The sequence below is a fragment of the Sardina pilchardus genome, chromosome 24 (genome assembly GCF_963854185.1).
Source record: "Sardina pilchardus chromosome 24, fSarPil1.1, whole genome shotgun sequence".
NCBI classification, from domain to species: Eukaryota; Metazoa; Chordata; class Actinopteri; order Clupeiformes; family Clupeidae; genus Sardina; species Sardina pilchardus.
This window is the reverse complement of record NC_085017.1, coordinates 22,341,657-22,360,254: the sequence shown is the minus strand read 5'-3', so window position 1 is coordinate 22,360,254 and position 18,598 is coordinate 22,341,657. Positions and strand designations below refer to the sequence as shown.

The window sequence follows — 18,598 nt, the reverse complement described above, 5'->3', positions numbered from 1 at the left end:
TCATAAGTGTCTCTGCTTACAGTTAGTAAGTGACTTGTAGAGGGATATGTTCAGGGGTGCCATGAACCAGTACAGTTGGTGCAAATAATAGACTGAATCCAAACGCCCTATATAGATATCTATCTCTCATCTCTCACTCTCTCTTGGTTACACCACTAGACCCTGTCCCCATTCTCTGACACCACAGGACGTTTGAGCACACATACACTATGTAATAATCAACAACAAAAATAAGAATAATATGACAACATTTGTTTTATTATTTGAACATATTACAAAAGGGGTGAAATGATTACATTGGAACAGCACCAACATTATACAAATTCAAATATGACTGACAGCATCTTGTGTCTACTTGATTACTTTACTAGTCTATAAATCAACTAAATTCGATAAAGGCAGAATAAGGATTCTTCCTGTCAAAGTATCAACTACAAAAAAGCTCGACTTTGGTCTTTGCTTGGAGTTACATGTAAACATTTTCATCGCCTAAACCTTTTCCATGATACCAGCACCCATCTGTATGAAAAAATATTTTGTGATTATTAAAAAAGAGTTCAGCACTGTGATCTTAACAACACAGAAAAATAAATACACAGCCATGGGTATTTCCCATGTTTTTTTCACTCTCAAAATTGAAGTAAAAAAAAAGTGATCTATACACATGTCAGCGATACAAAAGAAAAACAAAATGAATTACTTGTAAACGCCACTTAACATACTGTGTAGTAAGAAAAAAGTATATGTCACAAATTATAATTCAAAACTCCCCTCTATTTTGATAGGACGAGTGTGGGAAGAAACCAAACCACTCTGATAAAGAGTGTCGATTGAAAGGAGTGGCAAGCAGGGGCCTGCAGAGGTCAGAATGCTCTCTGAGAGAAGCCTGATGAAGCGGGCCACATCACGTTAGCATTTCCCTTAGCTTTTAGCCTTAGCATGGCCCTGGGATATAAGGGAAAGAGTACACAAGCCTTAGAAATTATGCTGCGCTTACAAGCCCAGCAGGAGGAGCCACAGGTCCTCCAGACAGGTGACCACATCTTTCCCCATTCGAACCAGCTTGCTACAGTCTCCTTATGGCCTGATGCAGAAGAGACCTTTTAAATAGGCTAGAGGCCCATCGATAAGGTTTCAGCTGGTATGGCAGACGCAGCAACAACACTTTCAGAGTGCTGACAGGAAGTCTTTCAGGCCCCCCTTCTTGGTCTTGGGGCTGTCTTCCAGCATCAGGAGCTTCTTCAGCCGCGAGAACGCTGACTTCTTCACATTTGCAGACTTCGAAGAACTGGCGGAGTCGGATGACGCGACCCTGGTGACACAGAATACAACAGATTGACTTAAAAAAAAAATGCACTCGTCAGAAAAAAAAGAAGTAATCTTTTTTTCGTCATTTGTTTCAGAGCAGCAGATTTGACAAAATGGTCTTACCTTGGTGTGCTAAAAGGTGTTTTCTGACTGGAGGATGAGTTAGGAGTAGACATGGTTCCTTTGCTGGCCGACTGTGGGCTCTTGCGCTTGCCTGCACTTCTCGGGGTGTTTGGGTTATTCGCCAGAGTTGTGAGAAAGTCCCGGTTTGGTCCAGCTCTTCTGGACGGCTTATTGCAGGTGTGACAAGTGGCCATCTGTAAGACAGAGCAATCACGGGTCATTAGAAAGACTATCAAACTGCAGTGAATCAACTAATCATCTTCACTTGTCCATAAGACTTGTACTGACAATTCCAGGCAAATCAATTCATAAACTTTAGCTGAATTTTAAAGAATGTTATAGAAGGCAATTCACCTCAGAGTTAGCTCATTAGAATCAGTTCTGAAGTAAAGTTTGATAACAGAACTCACACCATGGGTCACTTTGGTAAATGTCAGTGATGTGAAATGTCATCCACCCTCAAATGAATGAAATAAAAACTCATAATAACATGTCTGTTTCAGTACTGATATCACCAGAAAGGCAGCGCTTTAACTCTCCTAATTATCTAGACCTTTCTTCATGAATATGTATGGGCCTACTGAAAACCACAACACGTCTTAAGGGAGCTGACAGACAATACCAAAGTCAAAAGAACAGCCGTGCACTTTCACTGGCGTCTGGGCTTTGTGTAAAACGAGAGGCAAGTGTTGGGGATGCCAAACACTCCTTATCTCGAGGCCCGAGTTTGCCATGCCACTGCCAGCTGTGACAAGCATCTAAAACGAGGCGCCACCACAGGGTCGTGTGTGTCAGGCTGACATGCGACATGGGTGGGAGGGAGAGGAGGAAGAAGATATGCCTCCATTGCCGTTCTGCCCAGAAACCAGAGGAGGGGGATTCACAGAGTCTCACAACGGGTGGCTGGCTTGTGTCTCATAGGTTAAAGGCTGCCCCCCCCCCCCCCCCCCACTACTTTGACCCATTCAGTGAGGGTTATTCTTAAAATCGATCATTCCATTTCAGGATTTCAGGAATAGCCATTAACACACACACTGTGAAGCAAAACATAACAGTAAGCTGAGAGCGTCTGATAGTTTGCAACATGAAAACTAAAAAAAAGAAAAGAAAAGAGGACAGAAGCATACATTTCTGAGAAGCTGATGCGCTACTAAAAAAGCCCCAAAAAACAAAAACAAAACAAAAAAGAGACCACTTTCTCCATGGAGACTGGGTCTCAATCTTAGCAATGACCCACTGACGATGGTATGAGGCCTCTGTAACGACTCCCTAAGTGCCATTATGAAGGAGAGTGGCTGGTTTTACGAGTCCCCCTATAAACGGCATACCTTGTGCCTGTCGTTGGTAATGTGGAAGCCAAGGCACATGCTGTGCAGGAGTGCACCACGAGGACTGCACATAGCTGCACCCAGATGGTCTCCTACCTCTTACCTCTTACTTAACTACCAAACCCCACAATGCTCTGCAAAGAGCCCCCCCCAAACCCTCAAAAGTGCAAAGTACAATCCCAAAGATATGAAAACACACAAAAACAACTGCTATCGGATAGCAATTATGTCCATAATTAAAGTTTTCAAAGTGACGGATATAGAGGATGTCAAAGTCTTTTGGAACAAGAGGGTGACAACAACAGCAACGTTAACTCACCGAAACAAAGGTAGCCATGTTTTGACAGTCTGACAGGTGGTCGAGTGTGTGTACGCGAGTCTCAGATGGTCGCCTCTGTTCTGCTCCCGTGGGGACTAGGTTCTATGTTTACTACAGCAGGGAGGGAATGTGTCCAGCGCTATAAGGCCCAGCCTCGCACACGCAACATCCGCTCGGCCAATCAATAACCGGAGTGGGCGGAGTTGGCCTGCTGCATTCTTAACTGTCACTGGCCCCTTTTTTTTCACGTTTGCCTGGCCAGCTCTGACGACTCTAATCCACAACATAATTCCACAAGAACCTGGAATGGCTCCGAATCAACAGTCATTGTCCAAGCATTTGCCAAGTAGCCACCACCTATTTTGGAGGTAATGACAAAACGTAATATAAGGACATCTAAATGTGCTAACTTAATTCCCACTGTTAGATAAGATGGAGCCCAGAGAGGCCTTCCGATAATAAACGGCCTCAGGCTGAAACAATCGATTGTCTGAAATGGAGGGTATTCCCTGGAAAATATTGACTTATTTTGGGTTGCAAATGCCTTCTATCTAGGATTGCAGTTGAGAGGACTGAGATGATAAAATGGTAAGAGAGGCTTCCTCTCGATGCATACATAAACATTTTCATTGTTTTTTTTTTCTTTCTGTTCGATTGTTTTCGCCAATTTCCATTATCACCAAATGGAATACACAAAATTGAGTAGGTGATGAATTCCCCAATAGCTCCATTTAATAAAGGAACATTTAAAGAAAAGGCAAGGCATTCACTAGAGTAGAGAGTAGATCACATAAAGTTCTTTTAGTGGCAATTTATTTGTCTAATGATGCAATTGTCTTTTTAGAAAAACCGCATATATATCATACACAACATCTTGCATTTCATTCTAGTTTAGTAGTGTAGTTTTGAGCTTCGACAACTCATTCAAAACTGAAAATATAATATTATCATGAACATCTCAAACTGGAAATATGAAATTCAACATCAAGAAGCAATTGCATTTGTGTGTGTGTGTGTGTGTGTGTGTGTGTGTGTGTGTGTGTGTGTGTGTGTGTTTGTAAAACCAAAAAAAGCTCTACGAAAAGGAACATTGCCTATTATTATCACACCATTACTGCATGGCAGTGGAAACTGTGACTGAAAGAGCTGACTTGGATTCATATTAAGAGCACAGATGCTTATCTAAAGCCTTGAACTCGGAGTTCCCCAAAGCCTATTGTGAGACAGAGACAGAGAGCGGCTGTCTGAAAATAAAGACACTAGCTCACGTCGATAACAATCGCACTATAAAAATTCGCTATAAAACACAGGTGGACTCGCTTTGTGATAAAGCTCTGTGGCTCAGTGCATGTAAGTGTGTGTGTTTGTGTGTGCACGTGTGTGTCTGTGCGGGTGTGGGATTGTGTACAGAGTTTCCACTTTACTAGGGGACAAACATAGTAAAAAGTGAATGAGGAGATGTTATAAACATCATTCGATACGGGCAGAGGATGTTTTGGCGAGAGGTCACCTCTGTTGACTGTGAGAGAGGGGTGGTCTCTTTGGTTGTGGAATGCTATGAGGCAAGGCCATGGAGCCTCAAATCTGCTAAATTAGTGTCACTAGTCACTCGCAGAGACCTCATAAATTTAGCTACCTCTTCAAAAATACACACAAACAAGGCTATCAATTGTATCTATAACACATTCATGACATGGTGACATGAAGTGGGATCCCTCTCAAAAATGCACGCACACACACACACACACACACACACACACACACACACACACACGTGCGCTTCAGCATATCATGTGCATCTTCCCTATTTACCTTAATCCTGGCAGCACTATCCGATTGCATCCAATATCGCGCACGTGATCGGGGTTCAGGTCTGAATCTGAGCTGTCAGCGTTTGTCACCCTTCTCATAGAGATGCATTGCAGCTGGGCCAATGCTGAGATTGATGCAATCAGCCAACAACATCTGCTCAGCCGGGGCGAAACCGCAGAGCCAAGGCCGAGGGGGAGCTAGCGCTCGGTTTTTCGAAGGGGAAGAATTTATGCTGAGAAAGCTCTGAACGAGAACGCCTGCTCTTGAATGTCAAGTGAAAAGTCTGCTGCAACCCCCCCCCCCCCCCCAAACCAACAACAAATATGTTTTTAAAAATTGTTTTCGGATTCTTCTAATTTGGCTGCAGCCAGTGTAAAAATTGTTGCTCAACAAAACAGTGTGCGCATGTACCAAATGAGGAGGCAGTGGTATTTCAGCAGGGATTACAAGCAGGCTGGGCGAGAGACTGATTGAATTCTTAAGGTCAAAGACACACTTGGGAGGAGGAGGGGGGGGGGGGGGGGCACCAAAGCCTGGGGGCACTTGGCGCAAGGCTGTAAACATCAAACCCACCAGCGAGACAGAGGAGCCGCTCACAGCTCAGACCACACACACACACAGACACGGACACACACAGACACACAGACACACAGACACACAGGCACACACACACACACACACACACACACACACACACACACACACACACACACACACACACACACACACACACACACACACACACACACACACCGGACACACACACACACACACACACACACACACACACACACACACACACACACACACACACACACACACACACACACACACACACACACACACCGGACACACACACACACACACACACACACACACACACACACACACACACACACACAAATCAATCCTTCAGCCGAGCTCATTGTTATCTATGAATAGGCTGCCGTTTTAAAATATGCCCCAGCACCCTCGCAACCCAGCCAAGGCAACTGGCAGCCGGGCGAGGCTGGATCCTGTGACCTTGCTTCAGAGAGCCACCGTCATCACACACTTGTGCATGTGTCTGCGTCTTTGTGTGTGTGCTTATGGTGTGTGCTTGTGTGTGTGAAACAGAGAAAACTAGCTGCAGTAAGATGGACTCATGACCCTGCATCATACTCATCGATCCAAACCCGAGGGCCAGAGAGACATTCAGCTCACATCCTGCAAAACAACAACTGCTCTCCCATATCCACCTGTGCTTCTCTCTCTTTCTCTCTCCCTCTATTTTTCTCCCTCTTTCTCTCTCCCTCTTTCTCTCTCCCTCCTTCTCTCTCTCTTCTCTCTCTCTATCTCCTTACTGGACTGGAGAAGTGGTTGTCTGCAGTGGATCAACACAGCAGCCAACAGGTGTTTTCTGCGTCTGGATGATACGATTAGAAAAACGCCGCACAAAGGGGAGCAAGATGACGTGATGAGACACCGATACACTCGTCCTCAAAAAGTGTGTCACCGTGATCGAGCAACACATTAAAACGATCCCACACGCTCACTTCTTTTGAAGTGGGAGTTCAAATGCTTTCATTAAAACATGATGATTCACGGGGCACTATTTGAAACACGGCCTCGTTTATTAACAGAGGCATTTTTAATTCGACTTCAAAGTCGGGAGTGCATCTGACGCCTCTGGATCACCATCTGCCACTACGTCTCCCTTGGGTAGCGTAGTGTGGAGTAGTAGTAGTCCAATTTCAGATGCCATCTCGGGCACGGTTTCTTTAATCGTGGCTGGCGCAGTGTGAAACGCGGGCAGAGGAAGTGTCGAGGCCAGTGCGCGGCGCGTTAAGCCGTGCCCGAGAGGAACGTGACCGGAGGGGATAGACGGGCGGTGAAGCCTGTGGATGAGGGGCTGAGGATAAACAGAACACCCTACACACACACACACACACACACACACACACACACACACACACACACACACACACACACACACACACACACACACACACACACACACACACACACACACACAGACTGTGGCATTCCATACGTCAAGGCTTTTCCCAGGGACTGGAAATAGAAACCGCTCCTATGCCAGTCGATGCAACAGCTGGACGGCACGCCACCAAGGGACCAGACAAAGAGAGAGAGAGAGTGGATCTCATGAAAGCCTGAGCCTGGCTTACAATTCACTAAAAATTCACTCAACAACTACGAGCGTGGACAGGTCCGAAATAGCTCTAATCCTAGCAGCGAGGTGCACTTCCTATATTTACATGTGTGAGCATGTATGTGTGTGTGGTGGTGGGTGTGCGCGTATTTGTAGGGGCTTTGTCTGGACAGATGAAAAAGCCATTAGCCGAGCTTGCGGTGGGGAGAGAGCGGGTTGTTGTGATGGGCAGAGGTGCTTAAAATAACACCATAATAACCTGGCGGCGGGCCGCACGTGCGCCACCTCTGCCGGGGCATGTGTGTGGCGCATCGCAAGAGGCTCAAGGTGATTACTGGGTCAAGGCCACACTGCCACGGCAAAATGCCCCAGCCGCCGCTGCGGGCGCATCCATCCACGTCTACCCACCCTGGGTCCATTCATTCTCTGGGGCTTAAATGCCGTCCATCCATCGACGCGCCTTGTCAAGCCCCTCGGATGGGACATGTTCACTCGCCGAGCTTTCCGTCCCGTGATGGAAAGAATAAAACAAAACAAAACAAAACAAAAGAAAAAAAAAGACGGAAGGCCCAGATGTTGTTTCCATTTCATCCACCGTCATCTCCTGGTGACTTCATTCATTTCTGAGGCAGATGGTCTAAGTGACATATACAACACCATGGGTGTGTGTGTGTGTGTGTGTGTGTGTGTGTGTGAGTGTGTGGGGTGGGGATATTCCACTTCTCTTTTCTCCACTCACTGCACACAGTTTCCGTATCACACAGCAGCAGTGGAGACTGGTGAGCGATGGCTAATGCACTACAGCAGGCTCACACAGTTACCTGATTTCAAAACGTCCCCCTTGGCCACCGCATGAGGAATCGCAGGCATTAGGGGTAGAAATCATCCAACTGTAAACTGCTGATGCTGGATAAGATATTATTAAGAAGGGAAAGAGTGTGTGTGTGTGTGTGTGTGTGTGTGTGTGTCTGTGCGAGCGAGAGAGAGCGGGCAAAAGGGTGAGAAAGTGTGCATGCTCGTGTGTGCTTGTGTGTGCAAGTGTGTGTGTGTGTGTGTGTGTGTGTGTGTATGTGTGTGTGTGTGAGAGAGAGAGATGGAGATATAAAGGGAGAGAGAGTGTGTGTGTGCTTGTGCGCACTTGTTACTATTTTATTGATGCATCTGCCATATCAGCACCTTGCGACAGAACATAATGTTACAGCACACACACACACACACACACACACACACTCTCTGGACACAGCCTGCAGTAAATTGCCAACATATATTTAGCATGGCAACGTATGGCATATATTTGGCATGATGACATTTACAAACTTGCAAAAGCCAAATGTGCCAAGTGCCAACATTGTTTTTAAAAAAACGGCACCCACTCTCTCTGCTCTGCTGTCAGAATGATTTCTGATTCGCGATGTGGGCATTTGCGACACGCAGCGGAGGCTAACTCGTCACCCGTCACCCCAAAGGACACAAAGGGCCGAGCCGGTGACTCCCGCTGACCCCAGACACATGAATAGCCACGGCCGGGGACTGAGAAGCGTCCTGCTTGACCGCAGTGACCCTGCTGCAAGTCAGTGGGTTTGTCTACAGGAGTTGACAGTGTCTCAAAATGGGTGAGATAGATCCTCTAAAAACAAATGTCCATACACTCACACACACTAACACACACACATACACACTCACAACTCACAACTCACACACTCACACACTCACACACTCACACACTCACACACTCACACACTCACACACTCACACACTCACACACTCACACACTCACACTATTCCACCTCACGTATTGTTGACTCAGAAGTACTTCGGTAGCTTCAGATTAGATAACGTTAGTCAATCTACCCAGGGTATCTTTAGGGTGGCTGGAACGTCCGACACGTCAGTAGGTGTCTCTGTACGTATGGATAGCCAAAAATAGCATTCTGCAATTAGCAGGCATATCATTATCATGATTTCCTTAGAAACAGACATAAACAAACACACACAGACACACACAGACACACAAACACAAGGAAAGGGTCATGCAAAAGGCATAAAACTTGAACACCAGAAGCAAATGAATGCACCAGCAGCAGCAGCTGAGATGATTGACAGCCCTAAGAGATCAACGGAGCGCTGTGTTTGAGCGCTCACGCTACAGAACGCACTGGCTCCATATGGACACTCCATCACTTTTTAATGGATCAAAAGCACTTGCGCGGTTAACGATCTGTGAAAGGAGAGTCTCTCTGACAGTAAAAAAAAAAAACAGAAAACGATTCTGCGAGAAAGCAGAGGCTTTTGCATCCAGGTGGATTTATTGCGCGTGTCTTTTTGAAAATCAATCACGCCGTATTCCTTTGATTCTCTCGGCTCGGAGTATTTCTGCAAGCACTTCGCTTGTCTAATGAAAAGTCATTAATGTATGGAACACCCAGCTCGCGCCCTTACTTTCCTAGTGTCCTTGTTATCTGTGCACACTTGATTTCTGATTTTTTTTGTACTTAGCACAGAATCGTGCCGAAGTCACAAAGACGAGGACGTCTCTGCAGCAGACGGTCATCATGCCATCTCGAGCATGTGCCAGCTGATAGATGCGCCAACCTCCAGCCCAATCAAGCTATCATTTTCCCAGGAAAAGCTTTGATAGAAACCTAACAATATAGAGAGCAAACATAAAGTTCAAGGAACACAGCAATTTCCTGTGTATTAGCCGCAGGACAGTGTTTTATGCTAGTTTAAAAGAAACAAAACCATATTAATGCCATATTAAATGTCCCCGTGTATTGACCTCATAGATGAAGAACGTTTGCAAAATCAATGTATATTATAGTAAGCTGCGGCTAATAGTTGGCAAACTGGACGTGCCGTAGGGTAAATATAGCTCCTGAATGCAAAAGCAACGCGAGTCTGTGAGAGATGCAGCAAATAAGGTGCTGTTGGGACAAGACAGCGGCGCCTGTTCTGGTTACTTCATTGATACCTTCGTTTAACCAAGTAAGGTAGAGGAGGGTGAAGCCAACAATCAGGAGCCCTGGGCTGATGTCATTCAACATGGCGAGTCCACCCCATGCCACCCCTTCCTTCTAGGGAAGAAACTCTAGTCCAGAACCCTGCGACTGCAGCAGGCCCGGCGGGGAGCAGAGCAGAGCCATGGCTGGCAGCCCACATCGATGGTATTTTTCCGCTCTCTGCCCACGGCATCATGGGGGGAAAAAGGCCCCTGTGTGACCGTGTGGCCGCACAGACGGATCAGTGGACCCCGGCGGGGGGGGTGGGGGTGGGGGGGGGGTCAGTGCTGAGGCTCGAAATGACCGGGCCGGGCAACTCGTCAATGGTGAGGGGAGCCAGATATCGAGCTGTCCCTAAACTGGGTGGCTGTTTTGGGTGAGGCTGTCGGGGAACATGCAGTGATCTGTCGGGGGACAAGCCGGCAGGCAAAAGTGGTGGAAGCTTTCCAAGAGTGGATGACACACAAAAGGGCAAACCATCATTGCAAACATCTGCAGATACCTTTGCATACCTTTAGTAGATTTATTCCAGGTAGATTCCTTCCTGGAGCATGTCTATTCTGAGACTATGAGACTATGGTGTGTGTGTGTGTGTGTGTGTGTGTGTGTGTGAGTGTCCATGGTACGGAGGAGGTACAATACAGTGTAATTGATTCTCTTCATTACAAGCCACACGTCTAAACAAAAAGTGCAAAGTACACTTAAGCTTACCTCGTGTTTACGCTGGCCCATAAACACATGACCAAATGTCCCATCAGAAAAACGACCACGCGTTGCCTGAACAACACGGGACAGCAGCACCGGTCACATAACAGGCCTCCACGTCTCCCCAGTACTCACCAGACAGCTGGAGGACCTCCGGAACCTGCAGAGGGCGTCCTTCTCCTCCAGGCTGAGCTTGCGGCCCTTGGCCTCCCTACCCAGCAGCCTCTGCAGCCGGGCCGAGGGCCGGCGCTTGGGCCGCAGACGCACGCGGTGGTTGTCCGGCTCCCGCCACTGGAAGCAGAACGGGCACAGCGCCTCTGTGGGCGACGCGTCGTCTAAAGGGAAAGAGGGGGGGGGGGGTGCAAAGGTGCCGTGTTGAATTACTCCTTAGAATACGTACATGTAATGATGGTCTGAATACATGGGCCCCTTCTCAACCTCTCTCCTCGAACCTTTGTTGCCACCGCATCACTCTTTAATAGATCAGTGGGAACAAGCCGGAGGACCGAAGAAGGAAGGAAGGCAGGGAAGGATAGATAAAATGACGAATGAGAAGAGCCCATTGTCTCTTCCAAGACTGGTACTACACATGTTGTGTGGTGCTTGAAGGGAGGTCTCCCCCCCCTCCCCTTCATTGTAAAGTGAATTCAGTCACCTAGCTAGATAAACTGCTCAATGAATGCAATGTGTTGTTGTTCGTTGTTTGTTCCAGGTTCGGGCCTACGCAGCACAAGGTGTGCAGGAGCAAAACAAAATCAGACAACAACAAGTCTCAGATGGTAACAATGCATCGCACAAGAGAACAGCTGACTGAGTAGAGATTTTTCCAGAGTTACCTCAGCAGGGTGTATGTACTGTATCTACTGTCAAGCCCAGTTTCTGCCAACTAGGAAGCTACACAAACCACAACTGAGGGCATTGATCTATTCTGAGGTTCTGAGCTGCACTGAGATCCAACTGGTGTAGGGGAGGTGTGTGTGTGGGGGGGGGGGGGATCAAAGCCCTGGGAAGCTTTTCCGACAGGATATCATAGTGGACGGGCTGTCCGCTGTCTGCCAGTGGCTCCGGGCCTGGGACTGGGAGAGGGGCCAGACAGCACTGAATTTTAACAGGGCCTGTGAACACCTCACATGAGGCCTACCGACATGACCTCATGGGATTAGTGGGGGATTTCTCTTTTACTTTCTTTTTTGATTTTTAAATAGGGACAGACCTTAGCACCAATTCACTCCCAGCAACCACACACACGCACACACACACGCACACACACACACGCACACACGCACACGTACGCGCACGCGCGCGCACACGCACACGCACACGCACACGCACACGCACACGCACACGCACACGCACACGCACACACACACACAGTTCCTTCACTGACAGGTCTAGTTTTTTTTAGCCAAGGGTGGCTAAAACTACTACTCGTCATAGAAATTGGCACTGAAAGTTGAAATGAGTGAACTGACAGCTGAAGAGGAAAAATGAAATAAGAAGTTATATAACTTACCATCCATCTGCTGGGTGTGCCTAAAATGAGAAAAAAAAAAAAAAATATTAGTTGAGTGAGTCTGCAATGGTGCCAAATGTAAACAGGAAAAATATAACCAAAAGTAATTGTGCATGTCCCCAAAGCCTACTGAACATGATGAAATATTTTCATATCTTACAAAGTATCTGCTGAAGAAATTTTCGTGGGACATTATTTGCATGAACAATTTTTCAAACCCAACTCATTCCTGCTGGCAGCCATGCATAAACACACACGCACAGTTTCCTTCACATAGGCTACATTTCTACACTTATTCCAGTGGCGGTGACGTCTTGCCTCAAGTATACTGAAGTATCAATCAAATCAATTCAAGACTTCCTCAAATTAGTGGCAGAGACTCAAACCAAGCAGTGCAACGGTGAGTGGCATTTGGCAGGTTTTAGAGGGGAAGCTGGTATTGTTAGAATTAGCTCTGGACCCATTCCAAACCAAAGCGTTCAAGAACTGTCTCCAAACAAGCTCAAGTGTCAAAGGTCATCTCCGGTTATAAAATATGCCTACTACCACATGCATTTGTGTACAATACACACTTGTAAAAAAAAACAAATCTGACATGGTCAGACCTAGAAATCACAATGGCAGGTGGTCACAATGTAACATGGCAAAGGGAGCATCTAACTGAATGAAATCATGTCATTACCAAATAATAGGATAAAAAAATTAAACAAACAGCACATTTTTAACTTAAATGTGAATCAGCCACTACACTAAAATGCACACAATGGTGATATTTTCACTATCACTGCAATGAAATTCAATCAAAACAGATTCCCTTATCCCGGGATTGCGATTTAATTACCAAAAGAGAACAAAACAGATAAAAATTCCACCTCTGTTCACAAAAGCAGGCTGCTGCAGCAGGGCTACCATTCCAGGGAATTTCTTGCCGTTGTCAGAATACACACCCACCTGCACTCTAAAGATGTTGCTACACCTGCACTATTTGAATAACACAAACACAAAAATCAATATACTGTCTAAAAATGGGACTGGATTGGTCTAGCCTAGCCTTTATTGTGCTTCGATGGCAACATAAAAACGGTCACTTTAGGAACAACATCAGTGCAATAGTAAAATATGGGGCAAGAGTACCCTCTCCTCATCAACACACGAGTTGCCAGCTCCATGTCTACGGTCTGAGCTCCCTTTCTGGCGCTTGAGACGAGAGCGGTCTGAACTGGCCTGTGCAAACCTCTCATAATCCTCCGCTAAAATTAGCAGACGGCGCTAAAACCTGACTCATGAGATTCTGTTTATTGGGGCTCAGAGGGAGGGCGGACACCTGCACGTGCTGTGGTCAAGCTGCGGGGGGGGGGGGGGGGGGGTCGAGGCGCTTGGCGTTCAAATGACCTCCGACTCCATGCCAACTGTCCGCAGGAGCTTGGGGGGGGGGGGGGGAGCTTGGCGGCGATGGCGTCATCCTCAAACGCTGCCCTCCCCGCTTCCCGGCACGATGCCCATGGCACTCGGGAGAAGAAAGCCAAAGAGGCATCATCCCAAAGCTTGGCGTAGCTGACTCACTCCGCCAAGCATCTGCCCGAGGGCAGTCAAGACTGGACTGTCCATTTGGAGTGCAGGGGGGTTATTCACAGACGCCGAGTAGCCCCCAAAATAGCCTCAGACAGGAGGTTTTTCATTTTGTGAATGTGCACTGGACTGATCATGCACAGTTTCGATGATTGCGGCTACTTGACCCTCTGGGGAGGCTCTCCAAATTGACATTCTGGCTTTTTCATTCCAGACACGTCTTTTAAGAGGTAGATCTCATTATGCCAAAGCCGTTTCCTATGATATATTCACGGCAAAAGAAAAGCGGGAGACGGGCAGCGATGAAAGAGAGAGAGAGAGAGGGTGGGCCAACATCGTGCCCAGTTTGAGAATGTGCTCAATTATGGCCTCCGGTTTTCATAACGCTCCAGGAGTGGCCCAGAAAAGATGAGCCGGTAAAAACAGTCACCCCAGGAAGGCTTTGCATGTTTCGCCATGTGAGCATGCGATGGAGGATGCGATACCATGGGGGCCCCTTCTCGTCACAGCACTAATTGAATTAACATACTTGTCATGCATCTCCTTTTAAGCACACACTTAGGGGAGATTAGCATCAGCTAATAGGCGCAGCCCTGTTTGTCAAGCTAGATGCTATCAACAAAGGCTTCTTTTTGGGCCCTCTCCGGGACGACTTCCCGATACCATCGCGTGTGGATGGGTGGGTTTGGGAAATCGTAATGGCTCATTTAGCCCGCAGTCGTGCAGCAACTTCACCGTGCGGTCACTGGTCACGGCTTTGGTCACTGGAGAGGGCAGCGCAGGCGGGCGAAGAGAAGGGAGCCCTGCGGCAGCTTGGCACCGAGGCCTCTGGCCAACAGCTGCCATCACGTCTGGTCAACACGTTTCAATCAAAAGCAACAGCCAGCTCACAGAGGCATAAAGCTGGCCGGGGTTGGCACTGGGAGTGGGGTGAGTGGCAGACAAGGGATCAGGCAGAAAATGTAGATGAGGTGTTGGAAGTGGGGTGGGGGGGGGGACCCGCAACATGAGATGGCCCCTCTCAATCATCATGGAGGGGATACTAGCGTCATTCTGGGCAGCAGAGTGCCGACCGCCATAGCAGTCATTCCTCCAGGGGCCGGCTGCCCGTAAGCCACGCACTCCGCAGCTGTGACTCAGGCCACAGCCAGTCCACAGACGCGTGAGACCAGAGAGAGTGTGTGTGTGTGATGCTTTTGTGTGTGTGTGAGATGGTGTAACTGAGGGCAGCTGTGGGACTGGAGTTATGTGTGATAATGAAAACAAAAACAATGCTCACGGAAAGAAAACATCCAGGGTGAGTAATGGAAGCACTCAGCCTACATCCATGTTTGACTCTGCCCATGCACATAGTGGACCATAATGTACACAAACAATGAGTCAGAGCACAGCATGTCCCCACAAAGACAGAGAAATGTCCTTGGGCCAACTTTTCGTACTGCCTCTATTGTTGTTCTGATTATTATTATTATTTTTATGATATGAAAGACCATATGCATATGTAGTCATACTCTATTCGACCAGAGAAGCACTCAGAGAGCGCAGACCTCCGCCAAGCGAAAACATACAGTAACTGCCTCCTGGATCCAGACGGTGATACAGATCACTCCCAAAATGTAATAGTTTCTTCCTTGGGACATTTCAGACACTTCCCTGAAAATGTCATCAAAATCCATCCATAACTTTTTTCAGTTATCTTGGGAACAAACAAACAGACAGACAGACAAACAAACAAACCCAGATGAAAACATAACCCCCTTCGCGGAGGTAATAAAGACACAAATAAGTCTATGACGCAAATGAACACAAATTCCCCAAAACACTCCCCCACTAAGGTCCACAGATTCTGTGAGCATGAAGGATGGCGAGCATATTTCGAAGTAGAGATTCATAAACATGTCTAAGAGGATGAGGGGCATACGGACCATGCTGTGACACCTAATACAACCAAAACATGCCCCGGGTTCTACCGGCTACACAGAAAACCGAGAAGCTGGAGCATTCTATCTCTTCCCTCACCTCAATCATGCCTGTTGCTTGTAGCCTAACTGTGTGTGCCCGAGAAGGCTCACCTTTCTCCAAAACGTGGCTCTTTCAAGGGCAAAATGCGGTGAAGCCACCTCGACCGGCAGGACAAAACGCAGCAGGCGCGAAGCCATCCGCACGAGCACCGCGAGGAAATAGTGACTGATGGCCGTGACTTTCTTTGACGGCTCCGAGTGCTTTGGTTTCCACTCATCCATGGCCGAAAGTTTCCTGGCTCAGGTGCTGACTGGTGACAGAGAAAACTGTCCAGGTTCGAAACAGGCTGGGCCAGGGCCAAAGCAAACCACACGGCCACGTTCGTGCCGGTCAGACTGACATCTCTATCTCTGTCTTTCCTTCTCTCTATATATGTCTGTCTAGTTGAACTGAAACTTGCTCTGCAGCTGAACTTCAGAAATTCAAGTCCCATCTCTGCTGGATGCGCAAATACAACTCAGGTGCTTTCCTTTACATTCAGAGGGACCTGGGACCATAAATTATTCAGCGAGGTGTGGAGAAAATAAGTACAAACACTAAAAAAAAATAAAGGAAGAAGCCTCAAATAGAAGGAGGGCTCAGAGGGCCTGGAGAAGAATACGAATTTGAGTCATGAAAGGCTTTATGGGAAAAAGGAGGGGACAAGCAGAAAAGAAAAATCTTAGTGACCTTGACAGCTGCACGTAGGCCTGTTACTGAATAGAGGGTCGGCTTACGACTGTACCCCTGTTCACTCCCTCACTTCTCTCTGCAGGGGTACGCGCATAAGGAAAGCGCAAACCGGACGTTCATATCATTTACAGCTTTAAGCTATAGCTGGGCGAAAGGAAAACCATGGTAGGGTTGTGTTGAGTAAGGAGCAAAGGACCCCTATAACTTTACAGTCACGTAGTGCTATCTCTACAGTCACCCCATGTACCATCCATCTATGCACTGATTAGCCATCCAATCGACTTAAGTGAAGACTTAAATGTAATATCCGGCAGCATCTCAGTTACCTGGGAATTGATTCCATCAAATAGGTATTTCCAGCATATGGGCACAAAAGGAAAACATTACTCAGCCAACCTGAATAAAGGTTTTTCTATAGACTCCTGTTTTATTTTGTTTTTTCGTAAGACACAGAGACCAACTGACTCAGCAGCACTGTGGGTGAGCGAGGCCAAGGTTTTTATAACCATAGCCCCTCCTTCAACTACCTATCGAGTTATTCTGGGAAATAGGTTAGTCGCTGTCTGTGAGGAGGAGGGATTGGCCTAATAGATAACCTGCAGCAATCACTCCTCAAAAGTGAGTGATGCCCTCGACAACCACGCTTCATTCGATTAAGCTGCAGCTTGTATGTCACTTGTTTTCTAGGGTACAATGTTTGATTTCAATGAAATAAGTCATGTCAATCAACCGTAGTCACTGCGGACCATAGCCAAAGGAAAGGAGCGCAAGCTCTGGAGCAGTAGCAGTGGGAGCACTGTACTGTACTGTTGCTGGTGGCTCGTGCCACTCACCAACTGTCCTGTGACCTGTCCTGCGCTTCTCATCAACTGTCTTGTGCCACCTGCCTATTGTCCTGTCCACTGTCCCGAGCCACTGACCTAACTGTCCTGTGTACTGTCCTGCACCTCTCATACTGTCTTGTGAAACTATTGCTAGTGGCTTTTGCCACTCAGTCACTGTCTTGTGCACTGTCTCGTGCCACCGGCCTACTGTCCTGTACTCTGTCCTGTGACAGTCATACTGTCTTGTGGCAGTTATTGACCACTGTCCCATGGGTTAGGTTTAGGATTAAGTTCAGGGTTAGGATTGTATCAATTGGAAAGTAGCACAGTAGGTAAGTGGCACAGGACAGTAGGCCTACTCAGGTCAGTAGATGAGTAGCGCGGAAAAGTACACAGGACAGTAGATAAGTGGCACGGGACGTTGTACAGTAGGCTACAGTAGTAGTCGAGTGGCACAAGCCACCAACAACAATACAGTACAGTTTTTGCTCTAACTGCCTCTCCTCTGGAGACAGAGTCTGTAGAGAACCTCTGTTGCCCCCTAGGGGATATACGAAATATTACAACAACAGTGATGTATGTTTCACAAATTTAAATATATTCAACATGTTAACTTACATGAGAAATCGAGCCAGCTCCGGGCAGGTGTCTTTGTAAAGGAGAGAAGCTTCGGTCAAAAACGAATCTTTTTCCATGTTCGGGTAGGTCAGACACGTGTATGAATATGGACATGTGTTAGCCGGATGGCTAGTTCGAAAGACGTAGGGGCTATTTCTTCATATGGTTCACGTACCTTATTGGACTGCAAATGTTATACATCAGTTCTACAATAACAGATTACATCATACTTGTATCTTACAAACCAATTACCACCGATATAACACGCACGGTGTTTTTTGAGCAAAGAAATCACGGTCATGAGCGAGAGCACTTGCTTCCAGCAGCACATGTATCCGGGTTATCCTTCACGAGAAAACGGATGCATTCTGGGATACGTAGTCATAAGAGGCGCAACCATAGGCGCAACCATAGGGGCGCAACACACCAGACACACAGAATATAGCCCACCAAAGTGAGATCTGTAACTATTGAAGACTAAGTCGCTTGGACAAAAACGCCAAAGCCTATAGGCTACCATCAGGCCTAGGCATACTGTAACAAGACACAGGCTATTGCTAGAATTTGATCAAGAGACCTACCATAGCCTACCCGGGCAGGATCTACAAATAGACACATTTGATCATATTGACCA

At 47.1% G+C, this 18,598-nt stretch overlaps 1 protein-coding gene across 2 annotated transcripts; it reads right to left on the bottom strand.

The window, feature by feature from the left end:
• Nucleotides 1-248: 248 nt before the first annotated feature.
• c24h18orf21 (chromosome 24 C18orf21 homolog) lies at nt 249-18,304 on the bottom strand. 2 transcript variants are annotated; one of them, XM_062530039.1, is made up of 6 exons: nt 18,235-18,283; nt 17,965-18,148; nt 12,260-12,279; nt 10,882-11,081; nt 1,432-1,625; nt 249-1,312 (listed from the first exon to the last, which is right to left on the bottom strand). In XM_062530039.1, exons 2-6 carry the CDS (start codon nt 18,039-18,041, stop codon nt 1,168-1,170), a joined length of 636 nt encoding a protein of 211 aa, XP_062386023.1. In that variant the 5' UTR covers nt 18,042-18,148; nt 18,235-18,283; the 3' UTR covers nt 249-1,167. The 2 variants fall into 2 exon arrangements, with proteins under 2 accessions (XP_062386023.1, XP_062386022.1); XM_062530038.1 differs by having other exon boundaries at nt 17,965-18,304.
• Between the last annotated feature and the right edge of the window lie 294 nt (nt 18,305-18,598).

Coding starts and splice junctions, on each gene's coding strand:
- c24h18orf21 (XM_062530038.1), bottom strand. CDS start 18,041: ATGGAAAAAGATTCGTTTTTGACCGAAGCTTCTCTCCTTTACAAAGAC. Junction 12,280..17,964: donor GAGCTGGCTCGATTTCTCAT/GTAAGTTAACAT, acceptor TTCTCATTTTAG/GCACACCCAGCAGATGGATG. Junction 1,626..10,881: donor GGAGGTCCTCCAGCTGTCTG/GTGAGTACTGGG, acceptor TCTGTCTTACAG/ATGGCCACTTGTCACACCTG.